Raw genomic sequence first — 22,585 nt, 5'->3', positions numbered from 1 at the left:
TTCCATATAAAATGGCAAATATATTGTCTAATCAAATCCCGTCATATATTCCAAATTTGGAGAATGTATGTGTAATCGATCAATAGATATGTGCATATAAAATCCAAATTTTTGGGAGGTGCCTCCGATTCTGATGCTATATCTCCAGTTCCGAGTGGAATTTCAAAAATGTCTATGTTATTTTCGGCCATGTTGTAGTATATATGGAAATTTTCAGGAAAATCTGTTCAGCGGTTTTCGAGTCCATAAATTACAAACAAACAAACAAACAAACGTACAAACATTTTCCTCTTTTATAGATATAGATATGTGAAATCGGCGGAAAATATATGTGGGAGCTATATCCAAATCTGAACCGATTTTAATATAATTTGACTAATTTATTTTCTAATCAAAATCCCGTTACATATTCCAAATTTCTTTGGAATCGAACATACATATCGTGTATGGTGCATAAAATACATGAAATCGGTCGAGAATATATACGAGAGCTATATCCAAATCTGAACCGATTTCAATATAATTTGACAAATGTATATATGTTTTAATTTCCGCTACACATTCCAAATTTCATTGAAATTAGAGATACATAGCGTGTTTGGTGCATCAAATACATGAAATCGGTCGAAAATATATATGGGAGCTATATCCGAATCTGAACCGATTTCAATTTAATTTGAAAAATTCATTTTGGCTCCCAATTCCGTTACTTATTTTAAATTTCATTACAATTGGAAATACATGTCGTGTTTGGTCCACCAAATACATGAAATCGGCCGAAAATGTATATGGGAGCTATATCCAAATCTGAACCGATTTCAATATAATTTGGGAAATCAATTTTTTAGATAAAATCTATCACACGTTTCAAATTTCATTGAAATTGGGGATACATAGCGTGTTTGGTGCATCAAATGCTTGAAAACGGCCGAAAATATATATGGAAGCTATATCCAAATCTGAACCGATTTCAATATAATTTGAAAAATTTATTTTCGGATTAAATCCCGTCACACATTCCAAATTTCATTGGAATCGAACATTCATATTGTGTTTTAGGCATCAAATGAACGAAATCGGTCGAAAATATATATGGGAGCTATATCCAAATCTGAACCGATTACAATATAATTTGGCAAACTTATTTTTGTTCCAAATTCCGTTACGTATTCCAAATTTGGAGACTGTATCTTCAACCAATCAATAGATATGTGCATATAAAATCTAAAATCTAAATTGGGAGGTACCTCCAATTCTGATGCTATATCTCCAGTTCCAAGTGGAAATTCAAAAATGTATATAGCCTATGTTACTTTCAGGCGATGTTGCAGTATATATGGAAATTTTCAGGAAAATCTATTCAGCGGTTTTCGAGTCCATAAATTACAAACAAACAAACAAACATACAAACATTTTCCTCATTTATAGATATAGACTAGCTGAACCCGGTGCGCTTCGCTACCCCGTTTGATTTTATATGCATTCAAAATTTTATTTACGAATATATGTTGGATAAAGAAAAACAAATTTAAAAATTAAAAAAAAAAAATATTGCACTAATTTAATGCGTTAATAAACAAAATCATTACAAAAGCAGTAACATGACATGCATACACGAAGGGTTTGTCCTTTGGATTTATTTATTTCATAGCAAATACCAAGCGTGCAGGAAACTGCAATTTTTTTAAGTAGAGTGGCATTTCTATTGCAATTAGTGAATTCGAGATAGCAACTTACTTCGCCGTAATAAGCGTATTTCAAATAAATTGTTGTGTGGTTTTTTAGTGTTAGCCTAAGGCGTTGTGGGTCAATGGTTCTTATTAAAATCATATCCCAATCTGATCCGAATTAAATATAATTATAAAAAAAATTACTTTTACACCAAACTCCGCCAAACCTTTCATATTTCATTGAAATTGGTGAGTCAAATATGTGAAATCGGCCGAGAATATATATATGGGAACTATATCCAAATCTTAACTAATTTCCAATTAATTTATCACATTTATTATTATAACCAAATTCCGCCACACATTCTGAATTTCTTTGGAATCGGTCATATATATCGTGTTTGGTGCATAATATGTATGAAATCGGCCGAAATATATATGTTAGCTATATCCAAACCTCAACTGATTTCAATATAATTTGGCAATTTTTGCTGGTGCCAGATTTTGTCTCTCTCGCTTTGGGTGCATCAAATATGTGAAATCGGCTGAGTATATATATGGGAGCTATAATCACATCTGAGCGTATTTGAATGTAATTTGTCAAATTTATTTTTGTACCAAATTTAGCCACTCATGCCGAATTTCGTTGGAATCGGAAATACGTATCGTGTTTTGTGCATCAAATATGTGAAATCGGCGGAAAATATATATGGGAGCTATATCCAAATCTGAACCGATTTTAATATAATTTGACTAATTTATTTTCTAATCAAAATCCCGTTACATATTCCAAATTTCCTTGGAATCGAACATACATATCGTGTATGTTGCATAAAATACATGAAATCGGTCGAAAATATATATGAGAGCTATATCCAAATCTGAACCGATTTTAATATAATTTGACAAATGTATATTTGTTTTAATTTCCGCTACACATTCCAAATTTCATTGAAATTAGAGATACATAGCGTGTTTGGTGCATCAAATACATGAAATCGGTCGAAAATATATATGGGAGCTATATCCGAATCTGAACCGATTTCAATTTAATTTGAAAAATTCATTTTGGCTCCCAATTCCGTTACTTATTTTAAATTTCATTACAATTGGAAATACATGTCGTGTTTGGTCCACCAAATACATGAAATCGGCCGAAAATGTATATGGGAGCTATATCCAAATCTGAACCGATTTCAATATAATTTGGGAAATCAATTTTTTAGATAAAATCTATCACACGTTTCAAATTTCATTGAAATTGGGGATACATAGCGTGTTTGGTGCATCAAATGCTTGAAATCGGCCGAAAATATATATGGGAGCTATATCCAAATCTGAACCGATTTCAATATAATTTGACAAATTTATTTTCGGATTAAATCCCGTCACACATTCCAAATTTCATTGGAATCGAACATTCATATTGTGTTTGAGGCATCAAATGAACGAAATCGGTCGAAAATATATATGGGAGCTATATCCAAATCTGAACCGATTACAATATAATTTGGCAAACTTATTTTTGTTCCAAATTCCGTTACGTATTCCAAACTGTATCTTCAACCAATCAATAGATATGTGCATATAAAATCTAAATTTTTGGGAGGTACCTCCGATTCTGATGCTATATCTCCAGTTCCAAGTGGAAATTAAAAAATGTATATAGCCTATGTTACTTTCAGGCGATGTTGCAGTATATATGGAAATTTTCAGGAAAATCTATTCAGCGGTTTTCGAGTCCATAAATTACAAACAAACAAACAAACAAACATACAAACATTTTCCTCTTTTATAGATATAGATAAATAAATTACTCAAAAGCTATAAAAACACCGTATTTCTACAAGTTGTAGATGGACCAAGCAGATTTGTGATCAACTTATACGAAAATTGTACGGAACAGTTGTGATTCCTCGGACACTTGTTACGCATCAGTTTGTATCAAAAAAAAAAAATCATTTGTTATCAAAGCCATCTTATAAGCTTGACCGAAGGAATCACACACATTACGGTAGCTATCTGGATAAGACGTTATGCTTAAAATGTATGTATCTCTCAGAGATATTAAATATGTAAATGCATGCATTTATATTCAGTATAGATTCATTCTCTGAATCCACTTTGTACCTAAGCTAACGAAACTCATCTACGCATATCTCACGCCCCTTGTTTATGAGTAACTAGCTGAACCCGGTGCGCTTCGCTACCCCTTTTGATTTTATATGCATTCAAAATTTTATTTATGAATATATGTTGGATAAAGAAAAACAAATTTAAAAATTAAAAAAAAAAAATATTGCACTAATTTAATGCGTTAATAAACAAAATCATTACAAAAGCAGTAACATGACATGCATACACGAAGGGTTTGTCCTTTGGATTTATTTATTTCATAGCAAATACCAAGCGTGCAAAAAACTGCAATTTTTTTAAGTAGAGTGGCATTTCTATTGCAATTAGTGAATTCGAGATAGCAACATACTTCGCCGTAATAAGCGTATTTCAAATAATTTTGTTGTGTTGTTTTTTAGTGTTAGCCTAAGGCGTTGTGGGTCAATGGTTCTTATTAAAATCATATCCCATTCTGATCCGATTTAAATATAATTATAAAAAAAATACTTTTACACCAAACTTCGCCACACCTTTCATATTTCATTGAAATTGGTGCGTCAAATATGTGAAATCGGCCGAGAATATATATATATGGGAGCTATATCCAGATCTTAACTAATTTCCAATTAATTTATCACATTTATTATTATAACCAAATTCCGCCACACATTCTGAATTTCATTGGAATCGGTCATATATATCGTGTTTGGTGCATAAAATATGTGAAATCGGCTGAGTATATATATGGGAGCTATAATCACATCTGAGCGTATTTGAATATAATTTGTCAAATTTATTTTTGTACCAAATCAAATATGTGAAATCGACGGAATATATATGAGAGCTATATCCAAATCTGAACCGATTTTAATATAATTTGACTAATTTATTTTCTAATCAAAATCCCGTTACATATTCCAAATTTCTTTGGAATCGAACATACATATCGTGTATGGTGCATAAAATACATGAAATCGGTCGAAAATATATATGAGAGCTATATCCAAATCTGAACCGATTTTAATATAATTTGACAAATGTATATTTGTTTTAATTTCCGCTACACATTCCAAATTTCATTGAAATTAGAGATACATAGCGTGTTTGGTGCATCAAATACATGAAATCGGTCGAATATATATATGGGAGCTATATCCAAATCTGAACCGATTTCAATTTAGTTTGACAAATTCATTTTGGCTCCCAATTCCGTTACTTATTTTAAATTTCATTACAATTGGAAATACATGTCGTGTTTGGTCCACCAAATACATGAAATCGGCCGAAAATGTATATGGGAGCTATATCTAAATCTGAACCGATTTCAATATAATTTGGGAAATCAATTTTTTAGATAAAATCTATCACACGTTTCAAATTTCATTGAAATTGGGGATGCATAGCGTGTTTGGTGCATCAAACGCTTGAAATCGGCCGAATATATATATGGGAGCTATATCCAAATCTGAACCGATTTCAATATAATTTGACAAATTTATTTTCGGATTAAATCCCGTCACACATTCCAAATTTCATTGGAATCGAACATTCATATTGTGTTTGAGACATCAAATGAACGAAATCGGTCGAAAATATATATGGGAGCTATATCCAAATCTGAACCGATTACAATATAATTTGGCAAACTTATTTTTGTTCCAAATTCCGTTACGTATTCCAAATTTGGAGACTGTATCTTCAACCAATCAATAGATATGTGCATATAAAATCTAAATTTTTGGGAGGTACCTCCGATTCTGATGCTATATCTCCAGTTCCAAGTGGAAATTCAAAAATGTATATAGCCTATGTTACTTTCAGGCGATGTTGCAGTATATATGGAAATTTTCAGGAAAACCTATTCAGCGGTTTTCGAGTCCATAAATTACAAACAAACAAACAAACAAACATACAAACATTTTCCTCTTTTATAGATATAGATAACAACAACAAATTTAGAATATCTATGAAAGCCATTTAAAAAAGACTGCCTGTAAAAATTCAGATCATCTGTAAAAGCCCCCCCGAACATTGAGTCACCTGCTCAATTTTTGTATTTTACCCAACCCACGGAGAGGAATTGGTATCTTAAATGACCAAAGTCAATGGTGATATCCAGAATACTTATTCTGTATTTATTTTGTAATAAAATCTTAACTCAATATGTGTCGTCTTGTTCTTCTGGTGGACAAGAGCCAGCGAGCAATTTATTGGTACGATGAATGAATTTGAATTAGGCTGGAAGTTTTCTGGGCAATATTTGGTGTTTTTATGTTATTTTTGTGTGGTTAGATGACGAAGTGAATTAATTGGTCTTATCCGAGTTAATCGAATGTCATTCATAACATTTTTTTTTTTTTTTTTTGAAACAAAGAATATATAAACTCTGTCATCCTGTTAACGTAAATTAGTCTCGAAAAGGAACTGAAAGTGGAAGAAGTGTAAATTGTGTAAAGATGAGGTTTTTATTTTTTGGATTACTGTTTGGTCTATTGGCGGTCATAATATCGGCAAATGAAGCTCCTTCGTATGGAAATGATGAACTGGAAACAAGGACGATGGATACCATGAATCCAGAGGTTGCATTAGAGCTGGAAAAAAGGACGATGGATACTATGAATTCAGAGGATTCATTGGAGCCGATGATCAGGGATAATACAGACCCCACAGAAATTCCAGTAGAGGAGATGATGGAGGATAATTTACATGCCACCGATTTAATGGATATGGCAGATATTGGAGATAGCCAATCGGAGGAAGCCATACGCAAGCCTCGTGGAGGCTATGGTGGCGGCTTTGGTTTCTACGGTGGTGTTGGTTACGGCGGAGGTTATAGAGGCTGGAATCGTGGAGGATATGGTGGCGGTGGATATGGTGGCGGATACGGTGGAGGTTGGAGAAACAGAGGATGGGGAGGCGGTTATGGAAGACGTGGATGGGGAGGTCGTGGATATGGCCGTGGTTATCGTGGTCCCTGGTATTAACAATTCTATGTACTGCTGTGACTAATAGTGGAATATTCGAAAGAAAATAATAACAGAACCAAATAAAATGTTGGATAAAGTTCTATGTAATTTCCTCAAACCTTTAACAAATTTCATTTATCTATTTTATCTCTAGTTTTGCAACTTTTTTCGATAAAGAAGAAATCGATTATTGTAGTTACGACTTTAAACACTTGCAGGTTCTGGAATAGAGATATTAAGGCGGTATTAGGTAATGATCTAAATTAGGAAATTTTCCTCAGTATATGCCAATTTTATTATTAAAAAAATAATCTGCTTGGTATCTACAGTTCTATTTCGGCTTCTTTTAGGAATTTGGCTATTATGTTTAGACACTCTAAGCGGTTAAAAATTTGCGTCGCGTGGTGTTTGGAAGCATATCTGTTTGGTGTTGCACCTACTGCACTCAAAAATTATGTGGGAAGCAGTTTCATCTACCCCGCAAACATTACATAAATTAGATGGAACAACATTCATTTTAGCTAACGTGTTTTTGCAAAAATAATGACTCTACTCTACTCTGTTGAGCTGTTTTTGAGAAAAATAATTAAAATTGCAGCTTTTAAACCATTTCTGATAGGGAAATATTTTTTTTAAGGTGCGAATTGACGTTACTAGCGGCTCTTCTCGGCTCTATTCTTCCCATTGGGGTTTGGAAATTTTATTAATGACCTCTTCTCTTGCTTTTTGTTGGTGTAGGATGTAGGTATAAACAATTTCGTTAATTTTAATATTAGAGTGTCCATGTATATAATGACTTTGAACATCTATGGCGAAGATATTTACCTAATTTATGAATGCGTATAGAGGGTGAGATAAAAAAACTGCAACAAAGGCAAACGCCATAATTTTTAAATTTTTTTTTTAAATTTTATTGAATGAAAGCAAAAATGTCGGATATAGCATCAAAATTTAATAATAAGTTAAGAATAAGTTTAGATTTGTTCGAATTGGTCACATTCGTCACACGCAGCCCGTATGTTGCTCTGCGGTATTTTGGCCCATTCCCAGCGAAGTGCTTGCTTGAGCTGATCGACACTTTGGTTTTTTTAGTGTCAACCTTTTTTCCAAAATACTCCAAATACATAGTCCAACGGATTGGGATCCAGGGATTTTGGTGGCAATTGTGCACTAGAAATGAAGCGAGGAACCTTATTTTGTAAGCATTCTTGGGTGGCGCGAGCTGAGTCCTGTTGGAATGTCCAAGGTCTGCGGCCAAAATGTTTGCGTGTCCAAGGCTTTAATATGCCCTCCAGAATATTTTCGCGATAATATTCATTTATTCTGATGCCACGGTCAATTAATACGAGCGGAGAGCGACCATCGGCTGTTATGGAGGCCCACACCATCACCGTTGCCGGCGCTTGAGTTCTGGTGGTCAACCGAAGTTGCACATTTTCAGCTGACCTCTTTGGAATTTTGTTTGTTTACAAGCTAATGAACAACGAATGTTTTCTCATCGGAGAAAACCAAATTCAGCAGTTCACCACTTTTGGCCAAGCGAAGCAACTCTTTAGCTCTTTTGAGTCTATTTTCTTTATGTTGCGGTGTAAGTTCTTGCACTTTTTTAAATTTCAAGGGCTTTACCCCGACCTCATTTTTCAATATTTGGCGAATGGAATATTGCGATATGTTAAACTCACGAGCCATTTTTCGGCCACTGCTACGCGGATTTCGATCAAGTCGTTTCTTTACTTTTCGAACCATTTCTGCTGATGTTGCTGTTTTCTTCCGTCCACTTCCTTGACGTCGGGCTACGCTACCAGTATCAGGGTAACGAGCGATGGTACGAGACACAAAAAATGTATTCACATTTAAATGCTGGAGTTCTCTAAGATAGCCACTTGTAGTTTTTCAGCCAAATATAAAGAAATCGCACTATCACGTTTGTATTCCATCACGAATTAATTTTTTTCTGGAAAATTCTCTCTTAGTACCCATTCACTTATACTACAAGAATTGTTAATTCTTGCAAGTTTTAAACGCCAAATTTAAAAAAAATCCGTGGTAAATAGACAAGGATTATCAAAATACCGAACATCAGTGGGTTTCATTATATGGTGGCGAATATCCATCTGTCACTGGAGCGAAAAGACATTAAGAACAACATATATAAATTTTTAGACGAATACGTGGATAATGTGACAAAAGTTATCAAAAGACCGAATATCGGGAGGCTATACGAAAATATGGACCTATGCAACCATTATGACCATTTTTAAGACAAATCCGTGGAAAAATATGGCAAAAATCATGAAAATACCGAATACCGGGAGTTACCGAGGCTATGTTCCGCCAGTGCAACTAAAACCCATTCGCCGGGTATAGACCAAAATACCGCAGAGCAGCGGCCCCATATAACGGTATGCCCGATATCCGGTATTTCTATGATTTTAGCCACATTTTTCAATGGCATCGTCTGAAATTCTACAGAAGGGGTTCTTTATGAGTACTTTACCCCTTGAAAGAGAATTGTCTATATAGGTTCACGATATAGTACAAGGTTGCCCATATTCGACGGACCCATGTTTTGTTATGCGACTTGTGTGCGGTGGAGCGCCGTCTTGTTGAAACCAGAACTGCCTCATACGCTTTCGACGAATAATTGGCATCACTAAATTGGTCATCATGTCGCGATACAGGAGCGTTATTGATGGTAACAGCATGGCCATCTTCATTTTGGAAGAAAAACGGCCCAATGACCGTTTTCGCACTTAACGCCGCACAAAACTGTGACTTTATCGTCATAAGGAGGCACTTCTTGAATCTCCTGAGTATTTTCTGTGGTGTAAAAACGGAAATTTTGCTTATTTACGGTCCCTTAGAAGGCGCACTTCTCACATTTTTTAATGTTTTAAAAGCACGTTGAGTTTTCACAATTGACTTCTTCTGTTGAATGTAAATTTCAACTATTTCAGAGCGCTCGCGTGGCATGTATTGGTTCATGGTAAAAATCTGCTTGGACTGACGCTTCAAACGCGGTATGTCATTAAGCGATGTGACATCTCTGTCAAAAGTTATGGCGTTGCCAGATGGGTCCCTCGAATATGGGCAACCCTGTATATACCCCATATAACGGTATCCCCGATATTCGGTATTTTAATGACTTTAGCCACATTTTTCAACGGAATTGTCTGGAAATTCACACAAGGACTTCCTTGTGAGAAGGGTATACCATAGGATACCATATAATGGTACCTCCCGATATTCGGTATTTTGATGATTTTGACCAAAACCAATTTTGTTTATAACCAAAACATTTTGTATGAACAAATTAAATATTATTTTGTTGAGGCTGTGTTGATACCGATGCGGTCATAGCTAATTTTGTCGATAATTACTACATAATTACTGCATAAGAAAAACTTAAATTGTTGTTATTATTTTTACTACATTGTGGTCTTACCTTGTTCGATGCTTCTACAATTATTTATTTTGTCATCTTAAGGGCTAGTAACTATTGTGTCGATACGTTTAGTAGTAATTGCGAAGCGAATTCAAGGTAGATATCATGGTAGAAGAATACAGGTAGTCGCATGGACACAGATGCTTGGACAATGAACTGTCAAACAAAATTTGAAATTAAAAATGTTGAATGAAAATTTATTCAAATTCGTAAAAATTCGTCGTATAAGAAAACACATAAAAATATACTTATTTTTGAAAAAAAAAGAACATTTCAAAACTTTTGACATACCAATGTTCCCAAGCGTTGACGCATCTACCTATATTCTTCTACCATGGTAGATATGAAAGGCAACTTTGCACAAGGGCGTTCTCCGAGATAATGTGACTATATTCTATAGCCCATTTTCTTAAATCTTTACTCATATTGTTTATTTTTTTCATTATTATTTGCAGCATACTTTCAGGCGCTAATTAGTATAACAGAAGTAATAGACTAATGTCATGCTCACACGGGGAAATTAGGGACTAATAATTACTTTCTTTTTAAATAATTTCATCCTTCATTTTGTGCTCTTATTATTGTTAGTATTCAAATAGTTCAAATTGATGAGGGTATTTTACTAAATTTGAATTCTAAAAAATTTACATAAATAAAACATTACGCTTTGCCAGTAGTGGATGTTTGATGTTTATTTACTGACTAAAGCCTCGTTTAGACTATACCCTTAAACGATGGTTAAGGGAATTTTCTCAATTAATGTGCTTAATTCCTCCACTTTTACCATGATTTACAACAGAAAATTAAATAAACACCAATTTTGGATTTATTTTAAATACAATGCAGAATCGAAATATTTTGGATTACAACACTGTTTTCTCCTAAAAATCCAACAATTGCAGTCTGAGTGAAAATTGGCAACCGTGTTCGTGCACCATTTATTTACATTATAATTTTATAAGCCTTCGAAAAAAATTATACATAATTAAAAACAAGTAAAAAAGTAGTAAATTCCGCCCGGCCTACCTTTTTTTGTTATCAAAAATGTTTTTGTATAGGTTGGTGCCTTTATATGGGAGATATACCACAATGTGGACATATATAAACTTTTTTTCAACATAGTAAGGAACCCGTAGCAATGTTCAAAAAATCTGCCGCAAGTCATCGAAATGCTTAAAATGAGGTGATATTAGCTGTTTCGTTCAAAATGAGAGTGAGCCGTTATATAGTGCTTGTACGAAAAATTTAGCAGATATAGCTCTCTTCGAATCTAAGTTCAGACTCAAAATGCATGCATAAATGATAAATAATTAAAATGAAAGGAAAAAAAATACTTAACTAAACCAATCCTAAAACTAAATAAATACTAACAAGTAAAGAAGCAGTAAGTTCGACTGGGCCGAACTTTGAATTCCCTCCACCACTTAGAACAAACTAGGAAATTTAAAAAAAAAAAAAAAATGTGGCTTAAATCATCAAAATACCGAACATTGGGGGTAACGTTATATGGGGGATATACGATATCGTGGACCTATATAGATAATTCTATCTCAGGGAATAAAGTACTTACAAGGAACTCCTTGTGCGGATTTTCAAACAATTCCATTGAAAAATGTGTCTAAAGTCATAAAAATACCGAATATCGGAAGGTGCCGTTATATGGAGGATATGGAGGATATTGTGGACCTATATAGATAATTCTATTTCAGGAGATAATGTACTCACACTGAACTCTTTGTGTGAATTTTCAGACAATTCCGTTCAAAAATGTTACTAAAATCATCAAAATACCGAATATCAAGGGTACCTATATGTGGGGGCTACACGATATAGTGAACCTATGTATTCTGGAGGGTGTATTGAAGCCTTGGGCACGCAAACATTTTGGCCGCAGACCTTGGACATTCCAACAGGACTCAGCACCATCGCACTCAGCACGCGCCACCCAAGAATGGTTACAAAATGAGGTTCCTCGTTTCATTTCCAGCGCACTATGGCCACCAAAATCTCCGGATACCAATCCGTTGGAGTATTTTGGAAATTGAAATTGACACTAAAAAATACCAAAGTGTCGATCACCTCAAGCAAGCGCTTCGACGGGAATGGTCCAAAATACCGCAGAGCAACATTCGGGCAGCGTGTGACGGTTGCATTGGCCGTTCGAAGACCATAATTCGTGCCAAAGGTGGCCAATTCGAACAAATCTAAACTTATTCTAAAATTTGATGCTATTTCCGACATATTTTTCTTTCATTCAATAAAATTTAAAAAAAAATGTAAAAATTACGGCGTTTGACTTTGTTTCAGTCTTTTTATCTCACCCTGTACATGCCCATATTATTTTCGTTACAAATGTTCAATACTGCTAGACGCTAGCAGAGTCAGAGTGAACATATTTTATACCCTCCACCATACTATGGAGGGTATATTAACTTAGTCATTCAGACCCAACAAAATATATATTTTCGTGATCAGCGTAAAATTCTAAGTCGTTGCGTTGTCCACCTGTCTGTCTGTCCGTCTTACTGTTGTAATCACGCTATCTTTCGAACGAATTGAGACAGAAGGCTAAAATATTGCACACATGTATACTTTGCAGTAGGCAGGTTAAGTTCTTAAATGGGCTATGTAGCTCCACGTTTCCATATAGCCCCCATATAACGGTAAGTCCCGATATACGGTATTTTGATAATCATTCATCGGAATTGTTTCAAATTTGGTATTTGAAGTTCGTAATGGATACTACAACCTGTGACCGAAAATTGTCTGTGCAGGTCCACATCTTCATATAGTCCCCATATAACGGTACATCCCAATATTCGGTATTTCGATGATTTTAGCGTAATTATTCACTAGAGTAGTTTTAAATTACGTATTTAGAGTTCGTAATGGGAACTAAAATCTGTGACAGAAAATTGTCTATGCAGGTCCAGGTCTTCGTATATCAGTACCTCCCTATATTCGGTATTTTGATGATTTTAGGTACAATACTCACCGAAATTGTTTGTCGTATTTGAAGTTTGTAATGGATGTAGCCTGTGTTTAATAAGTTTAGCGACATTATTCACCGGAATTGTTTCAAATTTGGTATTTGAAATTCGAAATGGATACTATAGCCTAAGACAGACCTGTCTATGCAGGTCCAGGTCTTCCTCTAGCTTCGATATAACTGTACCTCCCTATATACGATATTTTGATGATTTGAATATGGCAATGGCTTATGACAAACAAAGCCTATGTAGGTTCGTGTCGTATGGACCGAAATGTAACGGCTATATTCGGTATTTTTAAGATTTTAACAGAATTTTTTACGGAGTTTATTTTTTGAAATTTTCCAAGCTCATTCCAAATGGTGAAGGGTATTCAAAATTCGGCCCGGCCGAACTTACTGCTGCTTAACTTGTTTTTATTCCAGTATCTTTTGTTGACTTTCCCGTTGATCGTAGCATTGTAGGAGAACTTCAGTTAAAATATAAATTATTTTAGAGTTTTGCCTTGTTAAGGCGAAGATCATATGTTTTATGATTTAAGTGTTAGTTTTCTCTTTCGAGACGAGCTTAATGATCTGAAATTTGAAGTGAAAAGGAAAGCCAGATAAACACTATCACACACTCACCACTATGCGACGCGTTTCGCCGTTGGTTAAGCGGCTCATCAGGCATATTTTGATGTGGATGATGGCTTACAAGGGCCGTTCTCTGGAAAGTAGTATATATTTCGAACTTATTGCAAATTAGCATATGCGAATTATACACTTTTTTTTTTTTTTTTGCATTTAGGAATTGAGTCGATTTGTATTGCCGAAGAGGTAATAACAAAAAATCACCCTTTATATTCCTTAATTTAGTAGAAGGTCTTTGAGGTCTGCATTTCTTGCATATGTGTTTATAAATTGTTAACATAAAAACAATTTCAAACATTTTACGCATTTATAATGTTTGTTTACAAAATAATTTCAATGAATTGTTTGAAACAAAAGAAAAAATTCCCCCTTTTGCGATCTGTAATCTGCAATTTCTGGGAATAATTAAAAAACCATAATGAAAATGTTTTTATGTTTATATAAAATAGACTACCTCAAGTCTACTTGCATTCAGTTTCTTATCACAACAGCCACAATGAAGAATAGCTCAATCGCTGCTCTGCTAATTCTAGTCTTGGCGTGCATTTCAATCAACAACTTTGGCGTGGAAGCCTTCAATTGCGCCTATTTAAGACGAAACTGTTATCATGTTCCGAAATCAAGTCAAAATTTAAGTGCCTCTAAATTGTCTGATGACCCCAAGCATTTGATTGTTGCTCATGGATTATATCGGCCGGGACAACGTTTGATTCACATACAGTCTGGGGAAATTGAAAGCTAAGGTTTTGACTATATTTACCAGACGTGCTATAAAAGCGGGTGTTATAAATCTGCCGCAGTGATTTTAAGAGATAAGATGGATTGTTGATATTTTAATTTATTTTTTCTTTATTATGGTTTTTGTGCCTTTTTTTATTGATAAGAATAAATGTATTTTTTAATTATAAATATGTGAAAAGCATTTATTAGTAATATATATTTTGTCGCGAACTATACAACGTTGTAAAAAACTGTCATAGTTGTCTTATAATTGGGAGTTCTGCTGATTTCAATTCTTTTAGGATATTATAGTGCCTATAAAAAAGGTGTGTCCCACTACCAATGAAAGATGCTACACGTGTTGTGCAGCTTTATAAAAATTCAACTCCAGTGTTTAAAAAAGAACCACTACTTTTTGTACTTACTCTGTAGAAAATGCCAATAATGAATAAATACTGACTTACTATTGACTCTGTTAACAGTACTACTGACCAAGCAATGTTTTTTCCTATAGACATTTTGTATGAACTTGCCACTCAGAAGTCACCATATTATATTTCGCCATTGTCATATGGAGGCATTGGTACTAGTAAGTCGGTAGTCCATGAGGGCCATATGAACACATTTGTACCAGAGATTTTTTAACATTTTATCCGAATTTTATGAATTAATTACTAGATTTGTAATGATTTAGTAAAGTTATTCCAGACTGCCTACAATCGCTAGCAGACTTCATAACGTATTTCATGTGATTCACAAAACTGAAATCTCGACACTTACCACAAATTTCTATTTTGGAATAAAACTGACTCTTTTTTTAATTTCGATTATTCCCACTTTTATTTTATCACTTTTATTAATTATTTTATCACTTTTATTAATTATTTTATCACTTTTATTAATTATCAACACATCCGCACTTTAAAATACATTGACTTAAAAATTATATATGATCAGGACCCATACCAATTGCCGAGTCGATATAGCGATGCCCGTGTGGATATTTTTATACCCTCCACCATACATAGTATGGAGGGTATATTAAGTTCGTCATTCCGTTTGTAACTCATCGAAATAATCATTTTAGACCCAACCAAGTATATATATTCTTGATCACCGTAAAATTCTAAGACGATTTAGCCCTGTCCGTCCGTCTGTTATATTCACGCTACAGTCTAAACGAATTAAGATAGGAAGCTAAAATTTTGCACAGATCTCTCTTTTGTCTGCAGGCAGGTCAAGTTCGAAGATGGGCTATATGGGTCCACGATATCGTATAACCCCCATATAATGGTACCCTCCGATATTCGGTATTTTGAAGCCACATTTTTCAATGGAATTGTCTGAAAATTTACACAAGTAGTTCCTTGTGAATACTTTACCCCCTGAGAGAGAATTGTCTATATAGGTCCACAATATCGTATATCCCCCATACAACGGTACCCCCGATATTCGATATTTTGATAACTTTACCCACATTTTTCAACGGAATTGTCTGAAAATCCACACAAGAAGTTCCTTGTGGGTACTTTATACGTCGGCAGAGAATTATCTATATAGGTCCACGATATCGTATAGGCCTCATATAACGGTACCATGTAAGACAATTCGTCAACCCAAGTTGGTCTGCGGCGCATTTGTTGTAGGACATATCGTCAACAAAATTGCCAGCAGTTTTCAGTTAAAATATATCGCTGGAATTATGAATTTTGGTGCTGGGATAACTGTGATTGTGTAGATTTTAGATAAGCTGGTGAATTTGGAAATGCATATCCAGAATATCTCTCCATTCTACACAGCAACATTTATCCAAAAATTGTACCATTTTGTACTTTTCGAACAATTATTGTACACATTTCCAAAACCACCCAATTTCTCAATATCAAATTTGAGGATTCAAGCCCCTTCACTCAATTTAAAATTTAGTACCATTTAGTACTTTTCGAGCAATTATAGTACGCATTTGCAAAATCACAACTAGATACCAACAGAGAACTCAATACCAAATTTCGACATTACTGGAGATGGATTCTTGTTCAACGAAAATATGAAATGAAAAATATATTCTTTATAATATTTCTCATTTGCGTTTCTTTTTTTCACATTTTCATAGAACAAGAATTGAGGCCCAGCTCTATCCCTTCGCCCAATACCCAATTTTGTACCACTTCAAACTACTACAGTACACATTTCCAAAACCACCTCCACATCTCAATTTCACACACCAACAGTGACATCAATATAAAATTTGAGGATTCCAGTCCTATCCCTTCACCCAATACCAAATTTTGTACGAATATAGGACACATTTCCAAACCCCATCCAAATCTAAAACACAAATGCTATTAGTAATCTTTAGAATTTTTGCAAAGAGTAGCTCTGACTGAAGCATATCTCAAATGAATGATATAATTTGGCGTTTTATTCGGGATTTCAACTTGTTTCAGGTTGGCACACCAAAATAGGTTCCTCCAATTGCAAAATTGGTACAGAAACTGCAATTAGAAGGTCACATGTCAAAAATACTTATCACTAGATAAATCATAGCAAGTGTATGATATTACAATGGATACAATTAATAATAGGTTTGGCACCACATGCTTTGCAACATCATAACTAGGCGCACTGTTTTTCATGAACGATTTTAACATAAAGAAAGTTATGAAATTCGGAAAAAAATTTTTTTTCCAATACAGATTTGCATTACATAATTGTTTACTTAGATTTTAATAAAAAGGAGTTTAAGTATGTTGTTCCTATTGGAAACAATAAGTAAAGAGAAGATTAATTAAAAATGTTTAAAGAAAAACGAACCACCAAGGTTGGACTTGGATCATGTGAAACAACGCCACATTTAAATAGGAATTTAAATAGGTATAATACATATGTAATCCGTTGTTGATGGGAGTTGTTGTGCTTAAATAGTTTGGCTTTTTATACCCTACAACACTATGTGTTGGGGGTATTATAAGTTTGATTGGGCCAAAAATTATGTAACATCTCGAAATATAGGTTTCTCATATAGGAAAGTATATATGGATCCTCCTATCTCGCCGAGCTGAGTCGTATGTAGCTATGTATGTCCGTCCGTCCGTCTACCCATGTTAATTTGTAATCACGCTACAGGACGCAATGATGGCCCGATCATCACGAAATTGAAAACGGAGGTGGGGATAGGGTCAGAATAGAACCCTATAGTTTTTGGAAATAATCGCATATTATTAGGGGTCGAAACGGATCAAAAACTGAAAAATTTCCTGATTTTGCAATTGCTCTATAGGTCGCAATTATATACCAATCAAAGCGGGAGTTAGCATGGGGCTAGAGCTTAGGGCTGGGCAGAAGTCTTCCAATTTTGATGGTCATCGGGTAATATTTAGTGGGTGAAATAGACCATAACATTTGTGTTAAATAGAAGTCATATTTCCCATTAAACAGCGAATATTTTTAATCCTGGCGAAGTCACAAAGAGACGAACAGGTCGGTTCTGACCGTTACGTAGATGCCAATAGGAAATATATCGGATATATATAGCGAAATATATACAATGTGTATATACAAAGGAAGGGGATGTTAGCTGGAATGCTTATATCTCAAGAATGTCTGGACCGATTTTGACAAATTTTGTCAATTCAGAATGCCCTCTTGGCATAATAGTATAAAATTTAAAAAAAAAAAATCGCATAAAAAGATGTCAATAACGATGTTAATATAGATTTTGTAGTATTTTGTGACATATTTTAATTTTTTTTGTATTTTTTATCGCATGCTATTTTTTCATTCTGACTTATAATATTAAAGTGTACATTTTGTAATATTTTTTCACTTCAGAACACATGTTAGAGTTATTATATACATATTGCAATTATTTTTACAAGGGTAGGACTAGGCTCAGAAGCGCTAGGCCTATTGTTTTCAAAGATGTCCGCAATATATTTAGGGGTTGAAATGGACCAACAACTAAAAATGTTCTTGATTTTTCAGCCGTTAAAAAGGTCACAAATAGAAACCAAAGGACACGAAATCTCGCATGAAGTTAGAGTTTAGGACAGCGGGATGGACCACTACTTTTGTGTTAAAAACTACCAAAATTTCTTTCAACCGAAACGCTGAATATATTTTACAGGCGATATCCAAAATACACAAGAGGCGAACTTCTGGCTTTTTTATGCTGATTTCGTTGACGAATTTAGCCAAATATCGTAGAAAACCAAATCATATAGATGAGTCTAAATTTAGATGATTGCAAAATATTTGGTGGTTCAAATGAACTTAATATAGAAAAAAATTCCCGATCACACAATTGAGGCCAATCGACACGCCTGAGAACAGAGTTAAGGACAGGGAAGAATTCTAGCATTTTGGATGACCATTGGATTATATTAAGCTGTAAAATAGACCACAATAGCTTACAGCACGACGGAGTGCGTAAATATTAAGCAAATGTCTCTGGTCAAAATGATAAGGCTAATATCTGGGCATAATTTCAAAAGCGAAATCTTCCAAAATGGATTTGGACATAAGAGGGCTTTTAACATATTGTAGTGTTGTAGGGTATTACATGGTCGGCCCCGCACGACTATAGCCTTTGCTTACTTGTTACTTCTGTATTTTGAAAAAAAAAAAAAAAAACGTAAAAAACACAAAATCTATGTTTGTTTTTCAATTTTTTAATTTTACTCAAATGAAATAAATAGAAATAGAAAAATACCCACTAAGAATTTGAATTTTTGATTTTCTTTCGACATTAAGTCAAGAATTCCCGTTATTTCTAGATTGTTCTTATTCACCACGCATCCGAAGAGTAAAATCACTTTCTGAGTAAACTTAAGGAATCGACTCCGAGTTTTAGGATTACAAATTTAAAACAGGCTTAAATTAGTGCATTACATCGGAACATTTTTTTGACTTATTACCATTAATATTTATTTCCAAAAATCGTACAAATTTTACCCTAATAATCCATCAAATAAACTACTTCCACCGGAGCCACTTTGTCGGGATTCGGTGCGACTCTCAAGCAATCTTTCAAAAGGATTGCCTATTAGAGAATCTGATTTTCTCTTTGGTCCTCCACGCCGTGATGCTTGTCGATTGCCTCCAATGCCTTGCGAAATTGAGCCAAAGCCTTTTTGTAAACCGCCACCAAGTTGTTTTCTCAAACCTTCTAAACGACCGGACAATCCTTGGCGTATTTTGCCTAACTCTTTACCAACATTTCCTCCAACCAAACCATCTAATTGTCGTTTCTCACGAATTCTATTTGAAGTTTGGTTACTGTTCTTTTTTGCAGCGTTTAATTGGAGTATAGCCAAAAGGAATAGACAGCAAACCAATAACTTCATGTTGAATGATTAGAGTAATAATACTGATGCTGGCCAAGTGTTGTGAATATTATTTATAAATAAATTCTTCTTTCAAATGAAATTACAAATTGTCACACAATTATGTTTAACGGGGGTTTACACGCTCACCCACTAGCCAATCAGTTTAGACGCATTTAATTGAGTTAATGAGTATGTTAAGGAGGCTTTTGAAAACATTTTAAGTGGATGACTGAAGCGCGAATTTCAAATGTGCTTCGTCATATTTATTGCTAAAAGATGAAATTGAGTTTACACTACATTTATGACAAAATGTACTCGATGGCGTCAATTTTAAACTTTTCATCTTAACAGTCTCAATAGTTTTGAATATATTTGCTATAATGATGATGACTGACTGTGAAAATTTGTTGTACGAATAAGTGTATTGACTAGTGTAGATGTGAAAGAATCATCAAGAATTAAAATTAAAAAGTATATATGTACGCAAGCAGCATGTTCCATAGAGGCCATACTTGTATAGGTCCGTATTTTCGTATAGCCCCCATATAACGGTACCTCCCGATATTCGGTATTTTCATGATTTTTTCCACATTTTCCCACGTAATTGCCTAAAAATTGGTATTTGTAGGTCATAATGGGCTGTAGCTTCGGTGGTAAAACATTGCATGTATGGATCCACGTTTTCGTATAGACCCCATATAACGGTAACTCCTGATATTCCGTATTTTGGTGATGTTTTCACATTATCCACGGATTCGTCTAGAAATTGGTATTTGTTGTTCTTAATGGGTTTTCCCTCCAGCGGCAGAAAATTGAATATCTAGACCCGTGTTTTCTATAGCCGCCATTTAATGGTACTCACCGATATTCGGAATTTTGATAATCCTTGTCACATTTGCCCAAGGAATTTTTTCAAATTAGGCATTTAAGACTTGCAGTAGATAAAAATTCTTGTAGTATAATGTTGTCTAAATTTTTACCCTTTTTGGTCCCCCATATAATGGACTCACTCACAATTTTTTTTTTGTAGTTTAAAGTGGAACACGGTTGAATTACAATACTTCTATATAAAAATGTTTTCTTTGCCCAATTGTGGATGGTATTAAAAGTTCAGCCCGGACGAACTTAATGTTTTTTTACTTGTTTAACCAAAAAATAAATAAAAGAGATCAAAAATTTATTTCGTCAAATCACATCGTTAATGTTAGTGTTTTCATCAAGAAAGTCAAGGGTGAGGCTCGGCGGTATTGATACCTTGTCCAAAGATTTGCATAGTTTTTATTAAAATACCCTAAATGTACGGACCATCAGAAATGGCAAGACTTTCGTATTTGACCCATTATGCTTTAGTTTTGTTCTTTTTTTCAATAGGTCTACATTTTGATGATTTTAGCGACATTATTCACCGGAATTGTTTCAAATTACGTATTTAGAGTTCGTAATGGGAGCAACATTCTGTGACAGAAAATTGTCTAAACAGGTCCAGGTCTTCGTATAGGCCCCATATACAGTACCTCCCTATATTCGGTATTTCGACGAGTTTAGGTACAATACCCAACGAAATTGTTTTAGATGTCGTATTTGAAGTTCGTAATGGATGCTACAGCCTGTGACAGAAAACTGTCTATCCTGGTCCAGGTCTTCGCACAGCTCCGATATAACGGTAACTCCCTATATACGATATTTTATTTACTACATTATTCACCTTTTATTTCAAATTTCGAATTTGAATATGGTAATGGCTTATGACAAAAAATGCCTTTGTTGGTCTACTGTATTTTTAAAATTTTAAGAGGATTTTTTAAGGATTTTATTTTTTGGAAATTTCCAAATTCGTTCCAAATGGTGGAGGGTATTCAAAGTTCGGCCTGGCCGAACTTACTGCTTTTTAAATTGTTTTAACTCTGATTGCTTTTCTCTAAACGCTTTAAAACACAACCAACATTGTGCCCTGTCAAATGCTTTCTTTATAATAAAAAAATATTTAAAACATCTTGATGTGGCTGCGTTGCGTGCACACAAAGAGTAACATGTGCATATCCCTGAGGCAGATCCAACAAAACATCTGGGTCGGACACTTCGCTTCTATTCTCTTGACATCTGGAAATAGAAATATTAGTGTTTTATTTTCATTTTTACGTAAAAACAATGAAAATTCTTACAATTTTTGTTTTCTAACGTGGCAGCTGCTGGGACAATGAACTGTCAAACAGATTTTAGAAATTAAAATTTTGAATGAAATGTTATTGAAATTTGTAAAAATTGTTGAAAAATGCATACATCCGATTTGAAAAACTTAACATAAACATCACTTCTTTCCTTTTTATACCCTTCACCACACAGTAGTAAGGGTATTGTCTTTGTGAATTTGTTTGTAACATGAAGAAGGAAACGTGATAGACCCATAATTCTTATAATGATCGGATCAGATTTGGATATAGTTCCCATATATTTTACGTCCCTTACATGCTAACATATATATCTTTATCTGATATCAGCTTTATTGTGCACCAAATGCCTAATATCAGCCCAAATGTATTGATTTTTGGCACTTCTGACAGAATTCAGCCCAGAAGCGAGTTCTTCAAAATTTGGTGAACATCGGTTCAGATAGAGATCCCATATATATGTTTCATCCGATTTGGTGTTAAAGTCCCTCACATGCGTAATATGTATACACACCACCATAATGATATTTGATACCGGACATCAGATATAGC

At 34.3% G+C, this 22,585-nt stretch overlaps 1 protein-coding gene across 1 annotated transcript; it reads left to right on the top strand.

Annotated features, from left to right (window-relative positions):
* Positions 1 to 6,241: 6,241 nt before the first annotated feature.
* Positions 6,242 to 6,769, top strand: LOC101896768 (uncharacterized). The gene has a single exon (XM_005185618.2). It carries the CDS (start codon positions 6,242 to 6,244, stop codon positions 6,767 to 6,769), a length of 528 nt encoding a protein of 175 aa, XP_005185675.2.
* Positions 6,770 to 22,585: the final 15,816 nt, after the last annotated feature.

This window comes from Musca domestica, unplaced genomic scaffold (genome assembly GCF_030504385.1).
Source record: "Musca domestica strain aabys unplaced genomic scaffold, Musca_domestica.polishedcontigs.V.1.1 17, whole genome shotgun sequence".
NCBI lineage: Eukaryota > Metazoa > Arthropoda > Insecta > Diptera > Muscidae > Musca > Musca domestica.
The sequence above is the reverse complement of the archived record's forward strand: the minus strand, read 5'-3'. Positions and strand labels throughout refer to the sequence as shown.